Source organism: Podarcis gaigeae (genome assembly GCF_964106915.1).
Source record: "Podarcis gaigeae genome assembly, chromosome: Z".
In the NCBI taxonomy this organism is placed as follows: Eukaryota; Metazoa; Chordata; class Lepidosauria; order Squamata; family Lacertidae; genus Podarcis; species Podarcis gaigeae.
The window spans coordinates 14,050,955-14,069,304 of NC_139691.1; the positions used below are offsets into that span (position 1 = coordinate 14,050,955).

The 18,350-nt window shown below is 45.9% G+C and overlaps 1 protein-coding gene across 21 annotated transcripts in view; it reads left to right on the forward strand.

Moving 5' to 3' along the window:
* PRRC2B (proline rich coiled-coil 2B) overlaps positions 1–18,350 on the forward strand; it is a gene marked incomplete at its 3' end in the record, with an annotated part of 64,340 nt that overhangs the window by 11,351 nt on the left and 34,639 nt on the right. For all 21 annotated transcript variants that reach the window (XR_014559985.1, XR_014559986.1, XM_083721282.1 and 18 more), the window contains exons 2-11: positions 5,079–5,246; positions 8,214–8,391; positions 10,462–10,564; positions 10,754–10,826; positions 11,126–11,269; positions 13,483–13,724; positions 13,808–13,929; positions 14,869–15,002; positions 15,770–15,860; positions 17,477–17,669. Coding sequence is in view for 19 of the 21 variants with exons in the window: in XM_083721282.1 (XP_083577408.1) it covers positions 5,132–5,246; positions 8,214–8,391; positions 10,462–10,564; positions 10,754–10,826; positions 11,126–11,269; positions 13,483–13,724; positions 13,808–13,929; positions 14,869–15,002; positions 15,770–15,860; positions 17,477–17,669 (1,395 nt within the window). The remainder of the gene's footprint in view (positions 1–5,078; positions 5,247–8,213; positions 8,392–10,461; positions 10,565–10,753; positions 10,827–11,125; positions 11,270–13,482; positions 13,725–13,807; positions 13,930–14,868; positions 15,003–15,769; positions 15,861–17,476; positions 17,670–18,350) is intronic.

An 18,350-nucleotide genomic window follows, 5' to 3' on the forward strand; every position in this document is an offset into this window, starting at 1 on the left:
AAAGGTAGGATATAAATGCAGTAAATAAGCTCTTCTGCTTACCTGTCTTAAGAAAGCTGGAGGGATCAGCAAGATGGAGATGTCAGTCGCCAGCTTGGCATTCATAGACCTCCATGTGGTCACAGTCGGACCTGTGCCAGTTGCAAAATATGCCTGGTGCCTAGACAATTTTGGACACTGCAGAGTGGTGACCCAATATGAACATTTTCTGCCACTTTCCCTGCACTATCAGGTGCCCATTTCACTCTGTGATCATCAGCTGCTTCACACATCGTGCAAAGGCACATCTTTTTTGCTCAGGGTTTCCTGAGGACCAACATGGTCCCAAGACTGGACCATGTTGTCTCTGAATTCCTGTTTTTATAATGCTGCTGTTCTTTGCGAAAGATGCTGTTTTATTGCTGTTTATTCTGCATATTGCGTAGGGCTTTTAAATTATGAAGTGCTTTATAAATACTGATAAATAAACCTTTGGTGGGCTCTGTGTTGGCTGTACCTTATGATGTAGAGCAGGGGTCAGCAAACTTTTTCAGCAGGGGGCTGGTCCACACCCTGTGATGGGGGGACTAGTATTTTTTTTGGGGGGGAGAACAAATTCCTATGCCCCACAAATAACCCATAGGTGCAGTTTAAATAAAAGGACGCATTCAACTCATGTAAAAACATGCTGATTCCTGGACCATCCGCGGGCCAGATTTAGAAGGCAATTGGGCCAGATCTGGCCCCATGATGTAGAGCTCTCGAGGTAATCACCAGCACTTTGACTGTTTCTGGAAGCATCTGGGTAACCAGAGCTGATGTGAAAGTTGTGGCTATAGAGAATAAGAATAAGAACTGTACGTGCTTCAGTCAATCTGGCTGGTTCTAGCAGGTGCCTTTTATTCATGCCCAGCAGAGTGGGACTGAGGAACAAGCAGCCCCTTCCTCTGCAGCTTGCCTAGGTATTTCACTGGCAAAATAACTATTTATAGGTTTGCACTGTTTAGAGCAGGGGTTTGCAGAACTCCCAACTCCCATCCCTGAACGTTGGCCACGCTGGCTCAGGCTGATGGCAGGTGGAGCCAAAGCAATGTCTTGAGGGCGATATATCTCCCTTCCCTTGTCACAGTGTAGTGGCCGACCCAAGTATTTAAACACTGGTTTATCCCCCAGCCATGTGTAAAAGGGTGAGAGTGTGAGACACAGGTGGGAGGCAAGCACCCACTTGGTAGTTTTCCTTCTTCTGCCCTTCTCTACATACCCTCTCCTAACCAGTGTCCTACCAACACCTTTCTAGTACTATTTATTTACTTATTTTATTGCATTTTTCTCACTTTCCTCCAAGGAGCTTAATGTGGTACATAAGATTCTCCCCCCCCCCATTTAATCCCCACGAAAACCCTATGAGATATGTTATAGGCTTAGAGGTAGTGACTGGCCCAGAGTCACACCCAGTGAGCTTCATGGCCTTGAGGGGGGCAGGCAGTCATGGGTCAGCCCCCTTTCTTGCCTGTGCACCTTTTGTGCTTTAAATTTCACCACCTTCCTTCTTTACATGTGACTGGGGCTGGGCCACTTTTGGAAAGGCATGAGGGGATCCAGCCCAAGCAGCTCTCAAGAAACCTTTTTGATGGTAATACTCTCTGAACATCCTTCCTTGAGATGTGGCAGTTGTTTATTCGTTCCTCTGTCATTGTTCCGATGCGAACTGGGATTGCGAGAAAGGGTGGTTGCTAGGGCTTCTCTCCACACTGTGATCTGTTTCGCTGGCTTTTCTTGAAGAATTACCACCTGCCCTCTCCTTTCTTCTTCTTCTTCTCCATCCTCTGTTAACCATCTGACATCTGCTGCTGCAAATGTTCCCCTTCCTGCAAGGATCTGGGGAATTGTGTTGTCAATGGGAGTGCGCAGAGTGTGCAGGTTGATGAGTCACTGTTTTCCTGTTGTATATGCATGCGTGCAATCGCTTTGATTCTGTTAAATTGCCAGGCGCAGGCCGGTCGCTATTGGGCCTTTCTCACATCCCTGTTGCTGCCAAGGCCACAGCGATCCAGACCTAATGAGTAGCACTAACTCATTATGCAGAAAAGACTGAGCTGATATTGCCACAACAGGAAAAGCAACTGCAAATAGGTAGATTATTTGGGTCTTTATTTGCATTAATGCTGTTTTGCTGATGAAAATCTGGGGAGCATGCCAAGCCTTCGTGTGCTTGGGGACTTGTGATGGGTTCGCCATCACTCTTTGCCTCGCTCTGGTCAGAGTGGAGGAACTCCAGGCCCAGGGGCTGGAAGTGGCCCTCCAGACCTCTCTGTCCTGCCCTCATAATTTCCCCCAGCCACACCTCTCACCAGCCCTGCTTTGCATCTCCCTTGAGTGTTTTTGCTTGGCTGCAAAGAGTCTCCTTAAACTCTGAAATTGCCACTTGCTTGCCTGGATGGGGAATAGAGAAGGGTTTGTGAGTATATGCAGAAACCAGCCTACTGTAGAAGCGTGAATTCTAAATTTGTTGCTCTACTTTTGCATCTGGCCCACCCGCGGGTGTTATTTGGCCACCACTTCTTTCTCTCTCTCTCTTTCCCTCTTTCCCTCCCTCCCTTCCCCACACCACACACACACACACACACACACACACACACACACCAGTCCTTATGAAGTCCCAGCGGCCTTAGAGCCATAGCAAAGCAACTTAATAAACTTGGGAAACAAACACAAACAACCTCAGTGGACTCATTTTCTAACACGGAAGGGTTGTTTAAAGAGAACCCACAGGACAAGTTATCCTCCTGAAATCTTGGCTGTTTTAAATAAATCAGTAGGCTTTCTTTATGGAGGAATTAACATAAAGTGCCCAGTTCTTGTGGGTGTGGAATGTTGGTCCAAAATGTTCTACATCCTGGGACCAAAGGAAAGTATGGACGCCCCCCCCCCCCCTCGGACTCTGGAGAGCAACAGTTGTTGTTAACAGCTGACTACATACAATTCTGCTGCTACTCCGTTCCTGTTTGGTCTATTCGTTTTGAACAGGTTATACCCCTCAATTCCTATATTCCAGTCATGAGTCTCATCCCACCAGGTTTCAGTAATGTCTGCAATTCAGTAATGCCTGCCATCCTGTATTAAAAACTCCAGTTCATCTTGTTTGTTTCCCATACTCTGTGCATTTTGTAGAGACAACTGAAACCATGAGTTGTTCCCTGCAGCTGCTTTTTTCCTGTAGCTTCTTGCCCTTTAGCAGGAGCACCATCTCAGTTTCCTGTGCATCAATGAAACTACCATATATACTCAAGTATAAGCCTATTTGCATATATGTGATGTTTTAATGTAGGTGTTGTTGTTCTTAATAGAATTCATAGAATTGTAGAGTTAGGAGGGGCCCTACAATTTCATGATTCTATGAATTCTGTTAAAAACAGTAACAGCTACATTAAAACATCCCCCACATATGTAAAAAGGTCATAGATAGTTGAATAAAAAGGAATGTCTTTTTGGAATTTTTTTTTAATGCTAGTTTTGGTCATTTCCAGAAGGTGGTGTGTGTGCATGTGGGCGCGCTTTTCCTGTGGAGCCTTCAATGTGGGGCTCCTCAGGGTTCAATTTTATCCCCTATGTATTTAACAACTTCATGAAACTGCTGTGTGGGGTCATCAGAGTTTTGGAGTATGTTGTCAGCAGTTTGCTGAAGACACACAGCTGTATTTTTCTTTTACATCTGCAGCTGTGGCGGCAGTGGATGTACTGGACCATTATCTTGCCTTGGTAATGGACAGGATGAGAGCCAAAAAACTGAAGCTCAATCCAGATAAGACCGAGGCTCCGTTCGTGGGGGTTGCTTAGAATGGATGGATGGGAGGTTGCCTGCTCCTGATGGGGTTGCACCCCCTCTGAAGGAGGAGGGGCAGGGGTACTTCTGGATCTTTTGCTTTGATTGAGGCTTAGGTGGCCTCAGTGGTGTGGAGTGCCTTCCATCAGCTTCAGCTAGTGGTCCAGCTGAGCCCCTATCTTGACAGGGATAGCCTAGCTTCTGTTGTCTGCTCTGGTAGCCTCTAGGTTAGATTACTGCAGGGGTCAGCAAACATTTTCAGCAGGGGACCGGTCCACTGTCCCTCAGATGTTGTGGGGGGGGGCGGACTATATTGGGGCGGGGGGAATGAACGACTTCCTATGCCCCACAAATAACCCAGAGATGCATTTTAAATAAAATGACACATTCTACTAATGTAAAAACACGTTGATTCCTGGACCGTCCACAGTCCGGATTTAGAAGGTGATTGGGCCAGATCCTACCCCCGGGCCTTAGTTTGCTTACCCATGGATTACTGCAATGTGTAATGAGTAGGGCTTCCTCTGAAGGTTTGGAATCTTGAGCAGTCAGGTTGCTCACTGGAGTTAGGCGGTTTGAGCACAGGATTACACCAATCCTGGCACAGCCGCACTGGCTGCCAATTAGTTTCCATGCTCAATTCAAAGTGCTGGTTTTGACCTATAAAGCCTTAAACGGCTCAGGACCACAATACCTCAAGGACCACCTCTCCCCACATGAACCGACCCAGACCCTGCACCCATCGTCTGATGCCCTTCTTTATGTGGCCCCTCCATGAGAAGCCTGGAAGGTGACAGAATGAGAACAGGCATGCTTGTGGAATGCTCTCCCCAGGGACGCTCACTTTGTGCCTTCATTGCACATCTTTAGGTGCAAGGCAAAAACATTTCTTTATCGCTGAGCCTCTGGGTGATTAACATTCTGTGGCCTTTTAAATCTGTTTGTGGGAGGGGAATATTGGTTTGTTTTTTGTTTTATTATGTATTTTCATTCTTTATGTTGTGAACTTCCCTGCGGTCTTTGAATGAAGGGTGCTGTACAAATTAAACATATAGAATAATAGTAATATATGAATATGAGTATTTTTCTTTGTCATAGCTTTGAGGGGCTATGACAAAAAACTATTAACACATTTAATAAATAATAACAATAATAACAAAAACAGGTCAATAAGATGCCTAGAATGCAGATTGATATTGTCCTTTATGTAAAAATGTGGTGTGTGTGTGTGTTTTTTTTTTTTACTGTACTGCTTTTCTCCTCCCCCGCACCTCAGGCAGATCGGGAGCGGCGCAGAGAAATTTCTTTACTAGATGACATTTCATCGCAATGTCCGATCGTTTGGGGCAACTTACCAAGGGAAAGGATGGGAAAAGCAAGTACTCCACTCTCAGCCTGTTTGATAAGTATAAAGGAAAGTCAGTAGAAGCTATCAGGACCACAGGTAAGCAAGAAGGAGGGAGTAAACTTGGAGGGAAGCGGAGAGGGAACTATGGGCTAGAGGCTTTGGATTCATGGACAGTCTTCTGTGCAATAACAGTTGCCTTGCAAATAAGCTCACATAAGCTACTAGCCTGGTAGGAGGAAGGTTCAAGGCTCAGTGGCAAAGCATCAGCTTTGCATGCCAAAGGTCTTAGATTCTTCTGACATCTGAACACAGGGACTGCAGAAGAACTCACTGTCTCAAATCCTGGAGGACGTCAACCGATCAGTGCAGATAACAGTGACCTGGGTGATAGGGCTTTGTGGAAGGGCATTTGTGCTTCTGTTTGTGCATCCAAGGCCAGTGCTCGTAGCTATGAAAGCAAGTGAGGGATGACTTGAAACAATTTAATCCCTCCAAGGTCTGGGAGATTGCTCTTTTAGAAAGATCAGTGTATAAACTGAGCATATCTAGAGGTCAAAGCAAGAATAATTTCCTTTCTATTTGATATGATTTTATTGAGTACGCTTATAATATGAAACATGGCCAGTCACCCCAGCTGCATTTAAATGGATCTGGCTGATTCAGTTGAATAATTGCACCAGTGGGCGAGTTTGCAGGAGTCATCATTCCTCCCACTCTTTCAAAAATAAGGGATAACTTAAGTTGATTCTCGAGTATTATATTTTATGTGCCTTTTTTATACCTCCCCCACCTCTCTTTAAAAATAAAAAATATATACTTTTTATACATTTCACTAATTTTATACATTTCACTAATTTTATAATCATTTTGACATTTCAAAACTTGACTTCCTTCCCCCTCTTTCTGCGGTTCCTTTAATTTATTTTTTAATATCTTCTGCATATCCAAATTAACTTAATTTGCTCATTTATTATTGCTCATTTTCTTTAAATATATACTCTTATGAAACTGCAGGTTATTACAATAATCCTGCCAATGTTTTTATCTGTTTACAATTTATCTGTAAAAAGTCAATAAACCATTTCCACTCTTTTATAAAAAGTTTGTTATCTTGATTTCTTATTTTCCAGTAAGTTTTGCCATTTCTGGATATTCCATAATTTTTTGTATCCATTCTTCCTTTGCTGGGAGGACTTTTTTCCATTTTGGGGCAAGCAACATTCTTGCTGCTGTAGTAGCATCACTGGCGGAGAAAGAGGCGTGCCCCCAATGGCATGATCCCGGCGGGGTGCCACGGCCCTATGGGCGGCAGGCCACACCCCCAAGATGCACGCCACGCCACTACGGGCGGTGTGCCAGCCCTGCCCCCGCCTGCCCTCCGCCCCCAGTGCTGGAGCATGAAGCTCCGCCACTGAGTAGTGTACATGAATAAATTTCTATACAGTTTAGATAGTCTGTCCCTATATTTCCAAAAGAAAAGCTTTTGGGTTTGTTTGTTTTTACAAAGCTTATTTTAAACATCCTTTTCGTTTCATTATATATCATTTCCCGGTAAGCTTTAACATTACTAAAAGACCACCACATATGATAAAAAGAACCCTCTTTCAATTTACATTTCCAACATGTATTTGATTTAGATTTATACATTTTTGCCAGTTTACTCAGTGTTAGATACCATCGATCCCCAACCTCTGTCCTGGTACTGTCTTCATTTTTGTTCTCTTTAATTACTCTACCCAGTGTGTTATTGGAGATATAAGCGTTATATTTATATGTGCAGCTTCTTTTTGTTTTGTTAAAATCTTTATGGATGCTGTACATATGTATTGCATTTGGTTGGAAAGTGTGCTAATTCTTGTGGTTTTTCTTTATTAACACCCAACCTCTCCCCCCCTTTTTTCTTTTGAACATTCCCTGCTGATTTTAGGACTCCAATAGCTAAAAGACTGTGTCCTTCCCTACGCACTTTATTAGGTGCTAAGATTGGCAGAGAGAGCTCTCCTGGTACTGCCTCCCTCAGAAGTTCAGGGTGGGGGTGGCCTGGGAGAGGACCTTCTCTGAGGCTGCCCCTAGGCTGTGGAACCCCCCCCCCCGAGGCACCTTCGCCATATAGTTTCCTTTTAATGCTTAAGTCTCATCTTTTGATGGGTGTATATTTTTAGGCTGCACCTTGTTTCTGTGAGGGACGCGGGTGGCGCTGTGGGTAAAACCTCAACGCCTAAGACTTGCCGATCGCATGGTTGGCGGTTCGAATCCCCGCGGCGGGGTGCGTTCCCGTCATTCGGTCCCAGCGCCTGCCAACCTAGCAGTTCGAAAGCACCTCCGGGTGCAAGTAGATAAATAGGGACCGCTTACCAGCGGGAAGGTAAACGGCGTTCCGTGTGCTGCGCTGGCTCGCCAGATGCAGCTTGTCACGCTGGCCACGTGACCCGGAAGTGTCTGCGGATAGCGCTGGCTCCCGGCCTATAGAGTGAGATGAGCGCACAACCCTAGAGTCTGGCAAGACTGGCCTGTACGGGCAGGGGTACCTTTACCTTTACCTTGTTTCTGTGATTGCAAGTTGTCTTTAAACTGTTTTAAATGTTTTAAAGGGATGCGGGTGGCACTGTGGTCTAAACCACAGAGCCTAGCCTTGCTGATCAGAAGGTTGGCAGTTCGAATCCCTGCGATGGGGTGAGCTCCCGTTGCTCGGTCCCTGCTCCTGCCACCTAGCAGTTTGAAAGCACATCAAAGTGCAAGTAGATAAATAGATACCATTCCGGCGGGAAGGTAAACGGCGTTTCCGTGCGCTGCTCTGGTTTTGCCAGAAGCGGCTTAGTCATGCTGGCCACATGACCCGGAAAAACCTTCTGCAGACAAACGTTGGCTCCCTCGGCCAGTAAAGCGAGATGAGCGCCACAGCCCCAGAGTTGTTCACAACTGGACTTAACGGTCAGGAGTCCCTTTTTAATGTTGTGTTTTAATTGTTGCAACCTATGCTGGGAGCTTAGTGTGAAGGGGTGATGGTTTTATTTGGTAATGATAGCAATAATAATAAAAATTAAAATAGCTCTCCCTCTCCAGTTATTCCTAGACATGGCTTACAGAGTCTTGGGAAAGTTGCTGCTGCCCGGCGCATGCCACCTCCTGCCAATTTGCCAAGTTTGAAGTCTGAGAACAAAGGAAACGACCCTAATATCATCATCGTACCCAAGGACGGCACAGGATGGGCAAACAAGCAGGACCCGCCAGACCAAAAGAGGTAGGGGGAGGAGGAGGAGCACCACCCTCAACCCCTGGTCCTTTGCTTGCAGGAGGCAGTGCCTTCTGCATTCAGCTTGAGTTCTCCAAGTATTTTTATTATTTATTTTATTTCTAGACCACCCTTCATTTGAGAATTACAAGGTGGTTTACAGTATAAAAACACAAACATAAAGTAATAACAAAGCAACAAACGCCCCACCCCCTGGTTTAAAAGCCCATGATTGTGTAATCAGGTAAAGGCTTGAGAGAAGAGGGTACTTTGTCTGGCGCCTAAAGATAATGTAACGAGGACTCTATAGGGAGAGCAACCCACAGATGGGGAGCCACTGCAAAAAGACCTGTTCTTGTGTTGCCACTCTCCAGACCACTCATGGAGGGGGCACCTGATCACAGCATCTAGGTCGGTTCATATGGGGAGAGGTGGTCCTTGAAGTATTGTGGTCTTGAGCTTTTCAAGGCTTTATAGCTCAAAACCAGCACTTTAGATTGGCTCAGAAACTAATTGGCAGTGTAGACAGGCCAGGATTGGCGTTATATGCTCAAACCATCTTGCCCCAGTGAACAGCCTGGCTGCTGAATTTTGCACCAGCTGATGTTTCTGAACCATCTTTAGAAGCAACCCTACATATAACTTGTTACAGTAATCTAACCTAGAGGTCACCAGAGCATAGATAATGGATGTTAAAGTACACCTGCTGAAATAAATAGAGCTAAGTTACGTCCATTAATGGGTCTGCTCTGAGTATAACCAGCATTGAGTTGTATCCAATGTTATGCCCGATTCACACCATACATTTAAAGCACAACAATACCACTTAAAAAAGTTATGACTTCCTTACCAGAGGATTTTTGGAATGGAGCAGATTAACCATCTATGCTTAATCACAAGGAACCCATGGAATATTGGCTCCATTGGCTTTGTTTCAAGCAAACCACAGCTAATGCTGAGTCCATTGCTTGCCAACAGTGTGGTCAACTGCTGTTAATAAAAAACAGAAGCAATATTTTTCCAAACCCCCTTTTTTTTGCGGCTGCACTAGAAGATGATGGGGGTGAGGTATGCACGCCCAAGACTGGCCTAGACTTTTTCCTTTCACACTGGACAATGACTCCTGGGGATGGAGAAGGGTGGTGAGAGAAGACTTCTGGGGATGGAGAAGGGTGGTGAGAGCTTGCTGAGATGCTCAGTGTGGTGGTGCAGGTGTCCAAGCAGCTCCCAGACTTTGAGCTGGGAATGGAGGACCACCACAGAACTGCCAGGTCAGTTCCAACTCTCTGCTGAAACTTCCAAGCTGTGGAAAAGGCTGGAGTCTCATCATGCTTGCTAAACTGCTGCAGCGCAGATCGGATCAGAAGAATGTTTATTTGCATCAGCCACTAGCCATAGCAATAAAATAAAATAAGATGTACTGAAGATAGAGGTAAAAACTTAGCTATACAAAATACGTTTTGGAGGTTTACATCAATAATCAAATAATAGACTGCAGCGCACAAATTTATTTTATTTGTAGAAAATATTTATATACTGCCGCATCATAAAAATACATCACAGCGATTTACAGCAATATAAAACAGTACAGTAAAACCAATTAAAAAAGTAAAAACCAAAAATCTTTTCAAGAAAAACATACTTCAGTAGACCATTGTGACAGATATACTCTTAATTGCCTGTATAGGCCTGACGGAATACAAATGTTTTCAGCAGGCACTTAAAAGTTGGCACAGCCGGTGCCAGCTGAATCTCAGTTGGCAGCCTGTTCCACAGGACTGGGGCAATGACACTAAAAGCTCAATCTCTCATGGTCATCAAATGAGCCTCACCAAGTCAGGGAATGGCCAGAGATACTCTTGCAGGCTATCTTGGTGATTGATCTGGGATATAAGGGTTCAGGCGGTCTCTGTGGGTATTCTGGGCCAAGTTGTTCAGGGCTTGGTTGCAGTGTAGAGAGGGCTTAGGCTGCAGTTGTGGCTTAATGGCAGATGTCTTTTGAGCTGGTCTTGATTTTGGGGCTTGGCCCACATAGCATGTGCAGTGTTTTAACTCTCCCCTGTTCTTGCCTTCCCCCAGTTCCAGTGCCACGGCCGCACAGCCGCAGGAGTTGCTGCCGCAGCAGGATTTGCAGAAATCTGTCTCCAGTTTACAGAAGCTGACGCAGTCAATCAGTCAGGAGGTGAGAGAATCATATTGGTTTTTCATGCCCCATGCACATTCCATCTTTGATTGAAAAGTGCTGCTTTCCTTGTCTGCTCAACTCTCTTGGACATGGGTTGCCAGTCTGCCCATTCATATTAAATCCCAAAGCTGTCAGGTCCTGATCCAGCTGGACTCTTCTTCATTCTCTTTTTGTCTTCTTCCACAGAGTACAAATTCAGTGCCAGGTGGACCAAAGTCATGGGCACAGCTGAATGGAAAGCCAGCCGGACCAGAAGGTGGTAAGTATAGGCAACCCCCCCCCCCCGTTTGTGCAGAGGTTGTGTTCTGGGTCATTGCACATGTTGGCGGGGCGCACATAGGCCCACCCCCTTCTGGGGCCAAAAAAGGTATCCTTGTCAGTGGTCACATGTGCCTTGAAAGCACGTGAAACGGAAGTTGCCGTAACATATAGGCCGTTGTGCATATTTTGTTCTTCTGGTTTTGTCTCTCCAGCTAAGAAGGAGGGATAGTTTTTGGAGCATGGAGCCCCAGCCTCTCTGCCTGATCACCTTGTTCCTCTTTTCTCCCCCCTCATCAGGTTCAAGGGCCTCAAGCCGACAGTTATCCTTCTCTCCCGAGGAGTTTCCAACGCTGAAAGCAGCTGGCAAGCAGGACAAGGCTGGCAAAGAAAAGGGCGTCTTAGATCCGTCGTATGGGCCCGGACCAAGCCTCCGCCCCCAGAGTACGTAAACAGTAGGAGCCAGAGTCCTCCTTTCACTGTAGCAGACTCATTTCCTGGCCTCAGATGTACACACAGATGTTCAAACACCTCAGTGGCACAATATAACGCCCCCATCTGCGCTATTTATTAAGCAGTATCCTACCACTTTAAACAACCATGGCTTTCCCCCCAAGGATTCTGGGAGCTGTAGTTTGTTAAATTTTAAGAGCTGTTAGGAGGCCCTTTCATAATAAAACTGCAGTTCTTAGAGTTCCCTGGGAAGAGGGATTGATTACTAAGCCTCTCAGGTATTTTTAGCTTTGTGTGGGAATAGGGGTCTCCTAACAACGCACAGCAATCTTAACAATCCACACTTCCCAAGATGCTTTGGGGGAAGCCATGAGTGTTTAAAGTGCTATGATGCTCCTTTAAACATATAGTGCAGATAGGGCCTAAATTGCTCCTGAAGGTGGTACTTAGCACTTGCAAGATTGAATGGAATATTCACAGTAAATTGATTTAAATGCTGGAAATGCACATTTTTCTCCATACATGGTGGGAATGCCCATTCATGACTAATCATTGGAGGCAGATAGTATAGGCTGTAACTCTAATAGGAACCACTCTTGAGACTCAGCCCAGTATTGATTCTGTTTTAATGTAATCGGGGATGAAATGGTTACAAACCTAAAATCACAAGAATACATCTTGTTGGTAGCTGCCAACCCAGCGTGAACCCAGAAACAGAAGTGTCAGCAAGCTCCAAAAAAGGAATGGAATTTGTTCGTAAGATATATGGAATCAGACAGAAATGGATAAGTTAATCAAACTTGTTCAAACAAGAGAAGGAAGGTTTCAGATTGTTGATTTTGCAGAGCGGTGGAAATGTTTTGTTGAGTCCAGGGACACAAGATAGGAAAATGTAAGATGGAAAAGACAACACTAGGAACATGGGCCTGGTGGGTGGCCTAGACTAGAGGACAGCCGGTTTGTTTTGGTGTTTTCTCCCTGTCCTTGTCTCTTACAAGGGTACTGTGAACACTTGGCACCTCCAGCTCCCCCTTTTCCGCTTGGAGACAAGGGTGAAAGGTGGAACCTGTTGGCCATAGTGATGTTTGTGATTTACTGTATTGTGCACAGCTGTGATTGGCCAGCAGAGTAAATGGACAGCAAATACTCCAGGGATTATAGGAGGTTTATGAATAGGGTTGGGGCTGGGGTGGGGAGGTGGGGAGGGGGGGGAGACCTAGGACTGTTGGACTAATGCTATGGATTATGGTACAGAAAAAATGCTTCTGGTAGGGCTCTGCCCCACCTTGCCCTGCTGACCAGCTTCCCTTGATAGGAACCTTTGAAAAACTCAGCTGTGTGTTCAGTCAGTGGTGTATTTTGCTAGTTCTGAAGCAGAGTTCTGGTTTATTTGCCATTTTCACAATGTGGAACTCCCAAGAGTTGACATTTCCCATTAATAAAGCAGCCAACATTCTGAATTCAATATGTCATATCTCCACCGTACTCCCTGCAAGATTCAAGGCTTTCATATACATTCATATAAGGCAGAGGTGGGGACCCTGCAGCCCTCCTGATACTGTTGGACTCCAGTTTCCATCAGCCCTCAGTGGCCAGGGATGATGAGAATTATAGTCAATAATATCTGGAGTTCCATTGGCTCCCCATCTCTGACATAAGGGCCCATAGCTGCTGTTTTCCAGTATTAAGCAGCCTTTCCCAAACTGATTCCCACCAGATGTTTTAGACTATATGTCCACATCAACCCTTACTCTTAGCCATGTTGACTGGGTCTTGGCAGTTGTAGTCTAAAATGTCTAGAGGGCCTCAGGCTGGTGAACACTGCCTTAATGTTTCAAATGGTACCTGTGGATTGAGTTAAGAGCATGGGAGGTGATAAGTAGTAACAATACAGCCATTTCATTTTCAAAACAAACAAACTGTTCTTTATATTTCCTAGTAGCAGAAGCAGCAGCTGTAGCCAGACAAAAACATTCCTCTTTAACATTCACATCCAATGCCCTTTTAAAATGTGTTAGGGAGGGGGGTTATCAGGTTCTCTTTGTTTTTATTTTGATTATGTATTTTGTGTTTTTATATTGTGATTTTATCCTGTGAACTGCCCTGAGACCTGCGGGTATAGGGCAGTATACAAAATTTAATAATGATGATGATGATGATGATGATGATGTTCATCTTAGAACTGTGGTTACCCCTCCACACAGATGTCACGAGTTGGAGGGAGGGCGGCGGCAGAAACATAACCCCTGCTGCATCTTTGACCGCCTCCCTGGCTGAGCTGGGCTGCAAGACCTCCAGCGCAGGAGACGGAGCCCCCTCCTCAGCAAACGCCAGTGACCTTAAGGAGCCCTCTCTCCGCTCTACTCAGCCGATCCGCAAGGGGGCTTCGCAGTTCATGGCCAATGCCTACCAACCCCCAACTTACCATGACATGCTACCAGCTTTTGTGAGTCTTCTCCTTCTTGCTTTCTCTTTTGACACTTGTGTTTTGAACTTTTGAGTTTTGAACTCTTATTCATTTCTTTCCAGATGTGCTCAAACCAACCATCCGAGACTCCTGGGCCGGTGGACCGCGGGTCCTTCCCCCTCCCACAGTTTCGCCTGGAGCCCCGTGTCCCTTTCAGACAATATCAGACCAACGACCAAGATGGGTAAGGCTGTTGCTAGTTAGACAGCTATGATGGCTGTGTTCTGTTTCCAAGACCAGTAGTGCTGGAGACCACAGGAAGGGAGAGTGCTCTTTTGCTCGAGTCCTGCTTGCCTGTTTCCCGCAGGAATATGGCTGGCCACTGTGAGAAGAGGATGCGGGGCTGGATGGGCCGTGGCCCTGATCCAGCAAGGCTTTTCTTAAGTTATTTAAAGGCAAGGAGCATTATCAGAACATCTGGCTCATCTGTCACAGCAGCTGAGCCTTTGCTGCAGCACTGGTCACGACTGGTGAGAGTTATAGTCCAAGATAGCTGTGTTGGTCAAGACTGATGGGAGTATTAGTCCACAAATGACTGGGCTAGTCAGGGCTGAGGGGTGTTGTATTCCAAGATAGTCATGCTGGCCAGGACTGATAGGTGTTGGAATATTCCAGGTTGGCCAAGAAAATAGACACTACGTACTTCTCTCTGGTTAAAAACAGCGCTGGGGAGGTGGGGGAGATGATGGAATGACAGCCATGGCAATGGGAAGGGGGTTTAACCCTGCTGCTCACATCCCATTTGTGTATTTTGTTTCATTTGTACATCACTCTGTGATCCCATGTGATGAAGGGGGGTTATAATGATGATGGCAATGATATCTTCCAAGGCTAATAGCACAGGGGTGGGTGCTATTTACTTCTCGGAAATGCCATAGGCTAAAGCTTTCCTTCGACTGGAAGATACCACTGGTGAATTGCTCGTGTTTCGGCTTGTTTGGCCTTGAGACCTGTCCAGGAAGTAGCAGGCACAGCTGACTGCTGAGTGCGCAAGCACAGCGTGGCCACCTTGTTTGCTGCACCAACCCTCGCTGCTTACTTTAGGCAGCTCACCCTGTCCCTTTGTCGGCTGTGCACACTTCCTTAGCAGGCACACAATGTCTTTCTGCCTTGTCCTCCACAGAAAAGAAAACCGGCTTGGGGTCTTGCGCCCTGCCCGGCCGCAAGGGGAGCGGGTTCCCCGGCCCACTATCATCAATGCAGAGAACCTGAAGGGGCTGGATGAACTTGATAATGATGCAGACGATGGATGGGCAGGTAAAAGGCCCGCTTGTGTGAGTTTGGGCTCTGTGGCCAGGCTGTAGTGTTCAATTTCTGGGTCCCATCCCTCCGCTTTCCCTTGGTGGCTCACATGGGTCCCTTCTCCTTCTGCCCACCCGTGATTATAGTAAAACAAAAATACAAAAACCCCAAAGCATTGCATTGATGGAAGGTGGTGACGTCTTTCTCTAGTGCCAACCCGGTAGGGTAGTTCACTATTTTTGTTTGTTTATTTAAAAGCATTTCTAAACAGCTTAATATTTTAATAGTCCCTAAGCAGTGCACGCTATGTGCAGCGGGAGGGAATCCAGGGGCCATGCTGATATTTTTTGTTATTACCATTAACCATTAACTTATAAATTGCCAGCTCAAGGCAATTTACGCATAAGGTAATTAAAGAAGCTAAAAATATAGAAATGAAAAATACATTTAAAACAAGACCTAAACCCCTAATCAGCGAACATTTGTAGTAAAGACCTTTTATCCAGCTGGGAAAAAATGTCGATACAAAAATGCCTTCAGCTCTTTCTGCAAAGTGGAGATGGTGGGCGCCTGTTGTATATTGAAAGGAATGCTATTCCACAGAACATGGGCACCACACTAAAAAGCCCTGCTCCTCTGAGTTACTGCAGAGCTGGTTTCTGAGATCTTTGGCCTTTTGTGCCCTGTTGGTTTTGAGTGACAGGCCCAGCCAGGCGTAGGATGTACAGATAATTTCAGGGAAGTGAGCTAACCACCCTCCATCTCTTTTGTTGTTGTTGCAGGGATCCACGACGAAGTGGATTACTCTGAGAAACTGAAGTTCAGCGAAGATGAAGAGGAGGAGGAGACTCATAAGGACGGGAGGCCAAAATGGTAAGAGCAGTGGTGGGACAGGGAATCCGCAGCTTAGCGGGCCTTCTTCAACCAACACACAGAGAGGTTGCTGTGCCCATGAATGTGGGTGAGAGAGGCAGAAGATAGTGAGGCCTGCTTTGCACACAGAGCAGGAGGAGGGAATATTTTTCAGCTGGAGGGCCATGCTCTCATTTGTCTTATCTAGTCTGACATCTTTTTCTCACGGTTGCTAACCAGATGCCTGTGAGGAAAACTGCAAGCAGGACCTGAGCACAAGAGCCCTCTCCCCTTCTGTGGTTTCCCAACTGATTTTCAAAAGCATTAGTGCCTCTGACCATGGAGACAGAGCAGAGCCATCACAGCTGTTGATAGCCTTCTCTTCCATGAATTTGTCCAGTCCTGTTTTAAAGCCATCCTAATTGGTGGCCAACACTGCCTCCTGCAGGAGCAGGTTCGGTAGTTCAGCTGTGTGCTCTGTGAAGGTCTTTATTTTATCTGTCCTGATGCTTCCAACATTCAGCTTCTTGGGTGCCCCCGAGTTCCATTGTTACAAGAGAGGAAGAAAAGTTTTTCTCCGCCCACTTTCTTCATGCCATGCAAAATTTAATGAACTTCAATCATGTCATCTCTTCTTTGACTAAAGTCCCAAGCGCTGCAGCCTTTCCTTATGTACAGTTCTCTGGGGGCTGCATGCCAGGGGTGCATGTGACCATATGAAAAAGTGGACAGAGCAATGGACGTGACTCTCACCTTTCTATGCTAGGTTGCCTTGCAGAGGTGTCTGTACACATATACACTGCCCCCCCCCCCATCTTTCCAACCAGGCAAGCAAGCCACATTATCACAGTTGCAGGACATTCTATCCAGGCAGAAGCAGTCAAAGGGAAGCGGTTGAGGGATATGAATGGATGAGGAACAGGAGTGTGTGGCATTGGGAGAGTCCCAAGGGTTTGAGGTACCCCCCCACCCCGATGCAGAAGGCCTCTGCTCCTGTCCTCAACAACTGCAGTTGATAGGAACATAGGAAGCTGCCTTATACCTGTTCAGAGAAATGCTCAGTCCACTTCCATATTATCTGCACTGACAGGCAGCAACTCTAGGGTTTGAGGCTGGAGCCTGTCTCAGCCTTATTTGGAGAAGCCAGGGATTGAACCTGGGGCCTCCTGCAGGCAAAGCACTTGCCCTGCTACTGAGCTACAGCCTTTCTTGGCTAAAAACAGGAAGGTCAGAAAAAGGGTCCATCTAGCTTCATATTGTCTATGCTCACTGGCAGCAGCTCTCTAGGGTTTCTAGACAAGGGACCCCCCTAGCCTTGCCTAAAGAAGCTGGGGGTTGAACCTAGCACCTTCTGCAATCAATGCAGATGCTCTGCCCCATTGTACTTTGCCTTTCTCTGCAGTGGCAGGTTTGGAGAAGATTTTCCACTTCTCTTTAGGTCCTGATGAGCCTCTGTATGGCTTGATGGGGTGTGTATATGTGTGGCATAGATAGATAGAAATAATGTGTGTGTGTGTGTGTGTGTGTGTGTGTGTGAGAGAGAGAGAGAGAGAGAGAGAGAGAGAGAGAGAGAGAGAGAGAGAGAGCTTGAAGTCCAGTTGGTGCTGTTTTAACATCCAATGTGTCTTAATTGACAGGAACACCTGGGACCCCAGAAGACAGCGGCAGCTCTCCATGAGCTCGGCAGACAGCACAGAGGCCAGGCACCCCCCAGAAGAAGCAAAGAACTGGGGCGACTTGGCTGGTCTGTCTCGGCCAATCCGTAAAGGACCAGATAACTTGCCTCCCTCAGGGAAAGTGAATGGCTGGGCTCCCCTTTCAGACTATCAGGTATGGTGGGCTTGCTCAGCAAGGTGGCTTGCAATTATTAACTGCTATGTTAGTGTGCCATGTTGTGGCTGCTATGAAGGAGATGGGAAAGGGCTTTTGCATATAGCATTAAAAACCTTTTCCTGCACTGTGCTAATGTGAGGTGTGCATTTCCAGGCTGCTTGAGTGTTTCCCCATATTAAAAGCAACCAGAATACATTCCTGCATTCATTCATTCATTCATTTTTTGACCGAACATTTTTATTGACGCTATTGCAATGTTATGTTTTTGTTCTTTTTATATTTTTCCCCTTGTTCTTTTTTCCCCATTTTTGCTACACAAATTCAATATAGAAAGTAGAAATGCAAAAATGATTAAATAGGAAAAGAAAAAAAGAATATTCAGTATATATAAATAAGTTACACAACCTACTTATTAATCTATTGCTCATTTCACTGCACATTCAGATGTGCACATGTATGAACATACTATCACATACATACATGGGTTTCTATTACTTTATGCTTTATGCCACAGTATTATGCTTGTCTGTTACACTAGGGGCTGGGCCCCTGCTTGCTCTGCTCACCAACCCCCTTGCCACTCCCTCCACATTAAGCCCCTAGAGTTTCCCATTCCTGCTCCATGTAACTACTGAATCTACTTCTCACTTTCCCAGCCCTATTTTTGAAGCCACTTCT